An 11,772-nucleotide genomic window follows, 5' to 3' on the forward strand; every position below is an offset into this window, starting at 1 on the left:
CCTGCAGGGAACACCGCAGGGGTTAACATGGACTACTACAGTTGATCTATCAATCCATCTATCAATCTATTCATCCATCCATGATCCATCCATCCATCTGTCTGTCTCTCTGTCTCTCTGTCTGTCTGTCTGTCTGTCTGTCTGTCTGTCTGTCTGTCTGTCTGTCTGTCTGTCTGTCTGTCTGTCTGTCTGTCTGTCTGTCTGTCTGTCTGTCTGTCTGTCTGTCTGTCTGTCTGTCAGTCAGTCAGTCAGTCCGTCTGTCCGTCTGTCCGTCTGTCCGTCTGTCCGTCAGTCCGTCTGTCCGTCAGTCCGTCTGTCCGTCCGTCTGTCTGTCTACCTGTCTATCTATCCATGTCTAGTGTGTGCACCTGGCAGGCTGTTATTGACCAGGTCCATGTATTCCTCCATCGACTTGAGGGCTCTGTATCCGGCACAGTTGATGGTGACCTTTGGGTGCAGGCTGCGGTCATGAGCCTGTTGTAGAGGAGAGGAGGAAAACACCAAGGACAATATTCAACTAACCTATCTGTTGGTTTTTGCCGAGATAATGCTATTTACGTAAAGTGGCCCTATTCACCCCAACATCGGACCAGGCGTGAGTACACGCCACTCCTAAATCTATTCTGTAGTGACATTATAAGTGGGAGAGTTCATCCATATGATGGGTATTTCGTCCTGCCAGCCAACCAAGTGGACTGTACCAACTGGTAGGCTAATTAACAAGATGAATGAATATTACATGGGTATAAGATTGAGATAAACTCTAGACTAGTGTTGTCCAACTAATTGGAGTTTGCAGACCATAATGCTACTTCCTTGGGGTTGGACTAGAAAATAAACAGAAAATATACAATTCTTCCCCGATGCTATTTGTCGTAACTCTTTCTACGTGTATCATGACGGCGTGGAACACCATATTATTTTTCAGTTGGACAGACCCGCTGTACCGCCGACTCACCGTCTTGCTCTCGTAGAGGCTGATGGAGTAGGAGCTCGCCACGAAGACGAAGCGGTTCCTCCACTTCCTGTTCTCCTCCAGGTACTGGAAGAGGTTCCCAGAGAAGATGGACCGGTCCACCAGGGGGTCCTGACATGGGGGTGATGGTCAGAAACCAGGGTTAGACACATGAGCCACAGGATGGTCCCATGGCCTGGTCTGGAGGACCTTATCTCCATTAAGGGATTCTGTTCTAATTTGTAGCGTAATGTACCGGTACTTGGCAGTTGAGTGAAAAAGGATTAGCGTATTGCTGATTCATTCTCTCCAAATATTTGGTTAATTTGAAAGTGCTTTGTGCAAAGGGACTAAGAGTGAACTGTGAAAGGTGCAGGTAGGAGGCCTAATGTTCACATAGACTGCAGACATTTGGGATTGAGCCCACAACCTTTACGCTGGTAAAATCGAATACAATTTTACCATGGGCATATAACCATATATAATCATGGAAGTAATGCATCCTCATCAGGACTTCATAATCCTATAAGCCTTTCAGAATTCACTTGACCAGTGAGTATAAATAAGTATAACAATGAAAAAACACAACGCTTCCTGTCAGCATCTTGGGCCTTGAATGGCGTTTCCCAGCTTTAATGTGTACATGTGTATATCTGTGTATGCGTATGCGTATGCGTGTGTGTGTGTGTGTGTGTGTGTGTGTGTGTGTGTGTGTGTGTGTGTGTGTGTGTGTGTGTGTGTGTGTGTGTGTGTGTGTGTGTGTGTGTGTGTACGTGCGTTTATGAGTTTTGGGGGAAAGGGAATGGACGTCAAGAAAAAAATATCTAAATAATGTTGACACAGCAACATCCCCCTGACACACTCACAGACACGCACACACACACACACACACACACAGATACACACACACACACACACACACAATCACACACACACACACACACAGTCTGTGCTTTCGGACTTCCTGTGCGAGATTAAAAAATACTGGAAGTCAAACAGGCTGTCAGGGAGAGGAAGGAACAGGAGGGTGGAGGCTGAGGAAGGTGGAGGAGGGTTAAAGAGAAGAGAGGCCTGTGTGCTGGGGGTTTGGGAGAGAGGTTCTATTGGCTTGTTGTTGACCGTTGCGGAACTGAGCTGAAAGACCTGCTGTTCAGATCTCAATGGACGCATGAAGAATGAATGGCCGACCACAGGGCCATTCATTCTTCGTGAACAGGACAGATTCATGATGTCATACCTGCCAAACTGCCAGAGAGTTTGGCGCTTATGACAGTTGAGTCTGTGTTTAATTTCTGTTGGCCCTGTTTTCCAAACTGACGTTGCAAGACCCGTTTGTAAGGGTGCATTAGTGTGGAACCTCCCAGTTCATTATCGATTACCATGGGGCCTTATCAACGGGCACGGACCCCATTAATCTGTACACAATCGGATGGACCTACAGCCCAACAGAGCAACAAAACCTATGACACATTAGCGGCAGCCATCTTTGTTGCAATGCCTCAACGGCGGCTCCCACAATATGTATGACACATGTTAAACATGTAAAACATGAGTGCACATATTCGCCTGGTTCCCAGGCTAACCGTTACTTAGATGCCTTTGGCTTGTTTGATATTAAAGAATAGGCCAATTTTAGATCCATATAACTAACTGCTTAAAGTAATCACATATCAGACTTTTGATTAATGTTTACAGTCTGATGGCATACAAACTCAACCTGGGTGATTGGGTTTTACTTTCTTTTGCTTCATATCTGTTAGGACCAATCATATTGTTGGCGGTGGTGATCTGTAAGGGGGGCATAATTGGCTAGCAACGAACACAAACTCAGCCAGCTGTCATTAACCATAAACTCAAATCAACGCCCACTGTAGTATACACTTAATAAAACCCACTTCTGAGAACCCACTGGTGCAAATCAGTTTCTCTTTGGTAGAATAACTCCGTAACGAAACAGGAAACCAGGCCTAACTCCTTTCAGTTGGTGGTTTCCGGCCCAGACTCTACGCCATCTCCCCCCAGGAGTTCTGCTGTGACACCTGGATCCCAGGTTAGCTGTGAATCCATTCCCTGCTGCACCTATGGAGCTGCACATGACGCCATCGGCCCACGCGTGAGGACCTATAATAGGAATATCACAGCCACATGCGTCGACAGGGCTTCCATTAACGTCCCCCCAGCAGCCTGTCTGCCCAGGCGTGAGATGTGCTCCAGTTCCTCTCCAGTCATCTGTGACACTGCTCACCAGCGGCTGCAGGAGGCCCTCTGCAGCACAGGTCCGTGCACTCTGCTGTGGACACACAGCCATTGTCTCTGGTGTGTCACCATAGAGATACGTATACTCTCTGCACTGATAAATAAGAGAGATGCTAATAATGTATTTTTGTGATTGCAGTTGGTTATATTTGCCCACCCCCGCTTTGTATTATTAAAGTGTGTTTTGATTGAGTCACATGGATCTCATACAGCCAAATGCGGGAGAGCCATGAGACTAAATTAAAACACACTTTAATAAAAAATAAGGTGGGGGCAAGTAAAAATACACTGATGGCAGCTTTAATGCGTTTACTAAGGGAACAAAGCTGGTAGTAGATACAGACGTTAATAACTAGATTGATGTAGGGATGAAGCTAGTGGAGCTAGTGCAGTTTCCTGCTTAAACGTATCAGGGGTTCAGTCACCGGTTATCTTAGGAAGAAGGCAGCTTTCACAGCCAATCAAAAGGCTTTCACAGGTCTATGTTGAATATGACATTCACTTTGAAAGGGGGGAGGGGGGGCATAGAGTGGGGCCAAGGGTGTTGGCTCCATATCCCAGAGAACTGGATTTAATGTCCACCACCGCGCTGTGAAGCAAGATACCATAACCCCTACCTTGGAGAAAAGAGTGCTAAATGATGAATAGTTCATAGAGGTGTTGGGGCTAAATGTTGAATGGTCAATAGTTCATAGAGGTGTTGGGGCTGGATGATGAATGGTCAATAGTTCATAGAGGTGTTGGGGCTGGATGATGAATGGTCAATAGTTCATAGAGGTGTTGGGGCTGGATGATGATTAGTATATAGTGGTGTTAGGGCTAAATGATGAATAGTTCATAGATGTGTTGGGGTTAAATGTTGAATGGTCAATAGTTCATAGAGGTGTTGGGGCTGGATGATGAATAGTATATAGTGGTGTTAGGGCTAAATGATGAATAGTACATAGAGGCGTTGGTGTTAAATTATGAATCATACATAGTGGTGTTGGGGCTAACTGATGAATAGTCAATAGTTCATAGAGGTGTTGGTGTTAAATGATGAATAGTACATAGTGTTGTTGGCGCTGGATGATGATTAGATATAGTGGTGTTGGGGCTTAATGATGAAAGTACATAGAGGTGTTGGTGTTAAATGATGAATAGTAATTAGGGTTGTTGGTAGTAAATGATGAATAGCACATAGTGGTGTTGGGGCTAAATGATTAACCGTCAATAGTACATAGAGGTGTTGGTGCTTAATGATGAATAGTAATTAGTACATTATAGTAGCACTAATACCATAAGCCTCTTATCCTATCATACCAGCAACTACCTCTCTAGATCTACTAATCAGCCTCCTGTATTAGTCCCCCTGGTGCACTCAGAGCTTGGTAAACCCACTTTCTCCTTTGTTTTGTATAACCTCATGTTGTGGCCTGTATGTTTCACTTCCTCTGCCTTGTATTCCTTTGTGTAGCTTTCACGCAGTATTTAAACTTTTATGCATCGTATGTGTGCTATCATTTGAAATAGTTTTTATGTGAAACAGTTTTTTCTCCATGTCAAACGATTTGGGCTGCCGTCTTGACCCGGACTCCCTGGAAGAAGAGATCTTGTGTCCATCGGGGTCTTCCTGGCTGAATAAAGGATGAATAAGATCTGAATAAGAACATGGCGGCGCTGGTGCACTTGCCTTGCGGTGCAGCAGCTGGGACTGCGTGCCTCCTCCCTCTATCTCGTAGCGCACGCTGTTGAAGAGCGCCACCGCATACTGCTGCTGGTAGGTCTCCCCAAACTCCCGCATCACATCTCTGGTGCGAGCTGAGGGGGAACACAGCGCACAAACACATGAGTATGAGCATCCTGGGATAATAATGTACTCTGAATGAAGGCAATATGTTTAGTATCTACACACTTCCATCAACACGGAGAACATATACACACAGACTCATAGGATGACACACACACACCAACACAATAACATGACACACAGCTAATTTAACATCAGCTGACATGAATACAGCTATACAACGTAGCTGATATAGTTTAATAGCCTAGCTTTACTGGTCATTTTTAAACACACTTCACATGTCCACCAACTCCATCCTGTAGTAGTGGATGCCAGACAGGACCCCCTTACGCAGTACTTAAATAGATCTGGTACTAACAGCCATGAGCACTATGTGCATGCACTTTAATGCTCACCAAAGCAGCTATGACACACAGAATCTAGGTCACATGATCTCACGTCACCTCCGGTCCTGTCTGGGTCTGACCTTGTGCCCTGCTGTCTACTAGTGTTGGGAAGAGTGTTTCCCTCTGGGGAGCATGTAAAGGGACAGGCCACCCCTACACGACAACGTTAGACCTGGGACCACGTCACCTTTGGACTGAAGAGGCCAGTTCACTTTTAGGCAAAAAACTTTGAAACTATGATAGTAAAAGGAAGAAGGTGAGAAGAAGACGGTGAAGAAGAAGAGGAAGAAGGAGGAGTAGGAGGATGCAGCCTTGTAGAGAGGATTGTGAAGGTGGGGGAGGAGTAGGAGAAGAAGGAGGAGAAGGAGGAGGATGAGGAGGGAGGGAGGATAGTGGTGAAAGGTGAGAAAAATAACAATTTCCTGTACAATTCCTTTTTGTATTTTTCTATCTTGTCTCAGTTTTCTTATAACACACCACGTCAGATTCCTTTCATGTGAAAGCCTACCTGGCAAAATAAAAAGCACTTAGAGGTTCGGCTTCTAAGATGCAGGACCCAGAAGGCTGAGCATGGACATTAATGTAAGGTTATATAAAGGGAAGCTGGTGACAAGTCGTCTGTGCTGACGCTGTTGAGTTACCTACTGTTACAATGTGCCCTTCAAGTCAGAATCAATCGAGATGAAGCCTGGCTTTTGTTACCGAAAGGAGAATATTAGCAGGGCAGCAGAGGGATTTATGTGTATAAAATGTAATTAAATGTTTCAAAGCGCTATTTAAAGGAGCATTTGTGTGAAGTTGGAGAATGAAATGACCAAACCTTGCCTGAAATGATGTCTATTATTCATGAGAACTGCCATTTCATAATATAATATGACCATCTCTTTTCGATATGACAGGCCTCATCTGTGACACATCCCTTGAGGAGATGAATTATGTAACTCCCAGACTAACTCATTACACCCTGTACCGTTCAGATAGGACTCCAATGCCAACATGAACTAATGCAATAGAAGAAAAAACACTTTGCTGTGAGCGTTTTGCATCAGCACCATCGGTCTGTTTCAGTGCCAAGCAAATATTTTCATTTAAGTGTTAAGTGTCACAAAGATAACTGCGTAGGAGATAGAGGAATGTAAAAACACATGGAGTGCACTCTGTCCTCCCCAGGTCCCCCTATGAAGGAGACATTGTTGGTTTGAGATAAGCCCAGGACAAATAGATAATAGACAAATGGGCCCTTCTGGGTGAAAGCGATTGAATCATGGTTGCTTTACTATTCATTTGAGGTTGACCCTTTCTTCACTTAATTTAGTTTTATAAAGCAAGGATTGGATTCCAAAACAATTCGACAGCATCATGAATAACTGACCCCACAGGTGATTACCTTGTGGAATCTCAATATGATAGTAGTGCAAGAACTATTCCTTCCTTATTCCCCAACCCCGAAGGGAATTGGATGAGCATGACACAATTGTATGCAGATACAAGTTTGGTTTGAATTACTTTCAAACAGAGGGCAGAAGCTGATCATGTTGAGAATGGTGGATCAGGGCGGCCTGTGTGTGCGTGTGTGTGTGTGTGTGTGTGTGTGTGTGTGTGTGTGTGTGTGTGTGTGTGTGTGTGTGTGTGTGTGTGTGTGTGTGTGTGTGTGTGTGTGTGTGTGTGTGTGTGCGTGTGTGTGTGTGTGTGTGTGTGTGTGACGTGTGTGTGTGTGTGTACAGTATCTGGGTGTGCCTCGGTTTGTGTGTGTGTTTGGGGGAGGAGGAGGGGAGTGTGAAAAAAAAAAAGCTGACAGGATGAAATGCCACACACAAACACGCCAAGATGAGCACGCACACACACACCTTAGCTTATGAGAGCCAATAACCACCTCAGGGCGTGTTATTGCTCTTGTTAACTTGACTTTAAAATCAATGTAATGTCACTTTATTGACTGTTGTTTACTTCTTATTCCATGTTTATTTATTGTACGTTATAACCACGCTATATGCCACCGAGGAAGGGCGGGGGCACTTCAAGAATAAAGAGAGTGAGAGTGGGAGAGATGGAGTTTTCTTAACCAATAAGGACTGCTATTCTGAAGACTGTTTCCACTGGCTAACTGTGCCAAAGCTAACATACTGAGGAGCCAAGCATGTCCGAACACACACACACACACACACACACACACACACACACACACACACACACACACACACACACACACACACACACACACACACACACACACACACACACATTCACAAAAGCACATACACACAGCTACATATGCCTACACATTGTACACACAAGGAAACACAGACACACACAGCCACATATGCATACAGAGTACACACACACACATATATATATATATATATATACTGTATATATATTTATTTTAAGACCACCAATATCTTTCTAATAAAATCTGGTATAATTATAATTCAAGGGTTGGATTTGATGTAAAGAGGGGTTTCAGCTACAACAGGACCCCACATTTTGTCAGTTATTCTAACAGCGTGTTTGGTCGACCCAGGGAGCCTTACGCAGAGCAAACCACATGCATGATAACTGCTCTGTTATTTGACATTCAAAGCTATTCTGCCTATTGAGGCTCTATGCTAATGCTGCTCCAGCAGAGCAGATGGTGGAGATTGTAATCCCTGGGTAAAATTAAAAGTCATGACAATTGCATACTTGTTGTACCCTGTGCCTGTCTATATAATCTTCTGGCCTGTATATCTGAGTTTGTGTGTGTGTGTGTGTGTGTGTGTGTGTGTGTGTGTGTGTGTGTGTGTGTGTGTGTGTGTGTGTGTGTGTGTGTGTGTGTGTGTGTGTGTGTGTGTGTGTGTGTGTGTGTGTGTTGGGTCTTAATGAGGGAGGAGGAGATGGTTTTATTACAAAGTGCTTCGGCTGCAACTATGAAGCATCACCTTGTTTGGGCTAGCCTCTCTAAACACACTCCTACAGGGAGCAATACGCTGACTAACCTATCGCAACACACAGACACACACACAGACACACACAAACATTCAGATATGCATCGAGACAGTGGCAAGCTTAAAGGTATACCACACAGACTTACACATAAATAAACTACACACAAATCGTAGACAGACACACAGACACAAACACAAACACACACATACGCAAAATAAACCAACCCACAGCCACACACATACACACACATACACATATTGATGTGCACAGTTGCACACAAGCCCAAGGAAGAAAAACAGAATGTGCAGGCTGATAACATCCCATTACAACTGCCGTCTATTAATCCCAGAGCAAGTCGCTACCTGCTGGAGTTAAGCTGTTACCATGTTCTGTTCCTCCCTGTTTCCTGCATATGTAGGAACGTGTTCACTAATAACACTTGGCTTTGTAATGAATGATTTAATTTGGGGAATGTTAGGAATGTGGCTGAAGCACCTTATTTCCTTATCCTTATTGAGTATTCGTCCGTATTGATTTGTGCCTTTCCATTGCAGTGGTCGACATCAATAGGACTAGCACAAAGACACTTTTCAAAAACTGTCCAGACCTATTAAGATGAACTATTTGCACATATCTTAATGCGTGCTCTGTTCGCTACAAAGTCCTATGTTATTTTATTACATAATGTTTCTGGACGAATGCAGAATAAATTAAATGAAAGAAACACGACGAAACTATGAAACTTATGAAATTATTTTACTTTCCTTTTCACTCATGCGTTTGAACTTTGATTTACAGTCGGGGTGAAAGAAAGCATTATCTCGGGTTTCCGGGCTTGGGTTCCCACATGTGGAACCACAAGGAGGAGGAACTGACGAGCTCTAAAGTTGGAATAACCGCAGCAGACCGGCAACTGGGTGGAATGCACAATCTCCAGAGATGACTGAAAAATAACCCTGAATGACTCCATCTCGAATTTACTTATTCATCGTATGCATTGTGTGCTATTTCGTATTAGGGTTTATTTTCGAGCATGAGCGAGCATCTGCGCTGGTTTTAGTGAAATAAACCGACCACACATCACCACACTTGCGTCTTGGGTAACTTTGAAGCCTCTCCCATCCAACCTCCTCCCTGTTCCTGCTGCTTACAGTCTCAGGGTAGGACACTAGGTCTTAATTAGTAATGCTACTAGCCATCCCTAGATTTAATCCAACCTGTCCCTTATTGAACAAACCGTGTCATTGTCTCAAGAGACAAGAACACCGGCTTAGATCATGGAGTAAAGACACTAGAGGTGTTATCTTGTTAAAGCAAGTGTTATTATAAAGGGGGGAAGGCGCAACATGCAACACAACGATACTGGGATAACGTTTAAATTAATAAACGACCAGGATGGCTTGTAAAATCCCTGGTTGTCAGTCATGTGTAGGCCTACGCTGCACTACAGTAGACAATAGGTGCTTGGTAATTAGATACCCACATGTACAAATAAATAAATAAATGAACAGAACCCAGGATTTCAAGGAGGACAATAACCGTGAAGCCGGGCGCCAGGGCGCCTACGAGGGGCGAACACCTCCGCCTACACCGTACGATGCCCGTGTGTGTGGACAGGAAGCAGAGCGGTCCTCCACTTTACCTGTAATTATCTCCCGCTTGCCTTCGTCCAGATGCGAAGACACGACGTCCCCCATTGTTACGAGAGAAACCTCCGCTGCGTAAAGATATCCTCACCGAGTTGGGCACCCCAGACGAAGGGGGCGAAGAGGACGTTAGAAAACGTACACTATAATACTCCACCACTGGAGTGGTTGAGGGACAAAAAAAAAACGCTCCACGTTTTTGTTTTTCACGAACCAATCGTTAAATCGTTTTTCCTCCTCACGAGCAATCGTCCGAATTGAGCGCCTTTAAAGATCCTTGACGCGCGCGCCCTGGTTGCATCCACTCTCTCGTGCCACCAAGGTGGTTGTGTTGTGTGGCGCGGAGGGGTTGTGGCGGGAAGGGGGGGGAGCGCTCGTGGGACTCGTACACCAAAAAAATAAAAGCAGGAGGCTGGCCAATTATTTTTTTTGCTTCGAGGTGAACACACACACATACAAACACACACGCGCACACACACACACACACACACACACACACACACACACACACACACACACACACACACACACACACACACACACACACACACACACACACACACACACACACACACACACAGTGACAGCAGGAGGACACACCCTCCGGTATGGAACCACTGGTTCAACATGTTCATTCTGCCCTGCTGCTGCTGCTGCTCTGGGTGTGGCCGGGACCGGCCTCGTCATGTTGGGGATGAACCGGTATACCGTCCACCGCATCGGCGGTACGGAGCACCGTGTGGGTGTGCTTTGTCCTTGACGCGGACCGAGAAAGCTACAGGGCGAATGTGTGCCACGAAAGAAAAGAAATACACCATCTTTTCATTTTGAGATCATGCATGAGAAATAACCAAAAACAAATAACCAACGTCCCCGTTTTTTTTATGTTGGAAGGTCTTTTTAATTCGCATATTCTGCTATTCTATAGACTGTAAGAGCGACGCCCATTGTAGGAAGACACCAGAGACCTTATTGTTTAACGTGTCGAGGCAGGATCGATAACGGAAGCCACACAGGCTCCGGAAGGACCGTCTTAAGAGAGACACCGCCCCCGTGTGGAAGCTTCTCACATTGCTGTAAAGCTGGACTACATTATGGAAGACAGCATGTTCACTGCAGAGGATCTCTCTCGCTCTCTCTCTCTCTCTCTCTCTCTCTCTCTCTCTCTCTCTCTCTCTCTCTCTCTCTCTCTCTCTCTCTCTCTCTCTCTCTCTCTCTCTCTCTCTCTCTCTCTCTCTCTCTCTCTCTCTCTCTCTCTCTCTCTCTCTCTCTCTCTCTCTCTCTCTCTCTCTCTCTCTCTCTCTCTCTCTCTCTCTCTCTCTCTCTCTCTCTCTCTCTCTCTCTCTCTCTCTCCCCATATTCTGTAAGAAATAGTATTATATATATAATACTATTGCTTACAGAATATATATATTTATTTATTTTTGATACAGACTGACAACCAATCATGCAGGGGGCTGCACATTTGCCAGATAATTGTTATTATGAGATACAAATGCAATATTGTGTCATAACTCATAACCTAAATGAAGACACGTACGGAAACATGCTATTTGGGCACATCTTCTGTAATTATATCTACCTAATTATCAATCTGCCTAATTTGATCTACGATTAAGTGGTAGATTGAGTTTATTCCACTGAATAACAGATGGTTGTATATATTTAACAATTCTCACACTATTTCTGAGACTATAGGTTACAACAGTAGTATTCCAGCGCATTGGTCGTGTTGACGCGGAGGGATACGCGGTGACGTTTCCATGTTGGAGGCTCCTCCGCAGTGAGGTGCTCCTCATACATCCTCCACATACA

The 11,772-nt window shown here is 44.7% G+C and overlaps 1 protein-coding gene across 1 annotated transcript in view; it reads right to left on the reverse strand.

Moving 5' to 3' along the window:
• niban2a (niban apoptosis regulator 2a) overlaps positions 1 to 10,416 on the reverse strand; it is a 32,398-nt gene extending 21,982 nt beyond the window's left edge. Inside the window, exons 1-4 of the mRNA XM_056577922.1 lie at positions 9,954 to 10,416; positions 4,884 to 5,011; positions 959 to 1,087; positions 369 to 474 (exon numbers count right to left, since the gene is read on the reverse strand). Coding sequence (XP_056433897.1) covers positions 369 to 474; positions 959 to 1,087; positions 4,884 to 5,011; positions 9,954 to 10,008 — 418 coding nt within the window. The 5' untranslated portion in view covers positions 10,009 to 10,416. The remainder of the gene's footprint in view (positions 1 to 368; positions 475 to 958; positions 1,088 to 4,883; positions 5,012 to 9,953) is intronic.
• Between the last annotated feature and the right edge of the window lie 1,356 nt (positions 10,417 to 11,772).

This window comes from Gadus chalcogrammus, chromosome 19 (assembly GCF_026213295.1).
Source record: "Gadus chalcogrammus isolate NIFS_2021 chromosome 19, NIFS_Gcha_1.0, whole genome shotgun sequence".
Classification (NCBI taxonomy): domain Eukaryota; kingdom Metazoa; phylum Chordata; class Actinopteri; order Gadiformes; family Gadidae; genus Gadus; species Gadus chalcogrammus.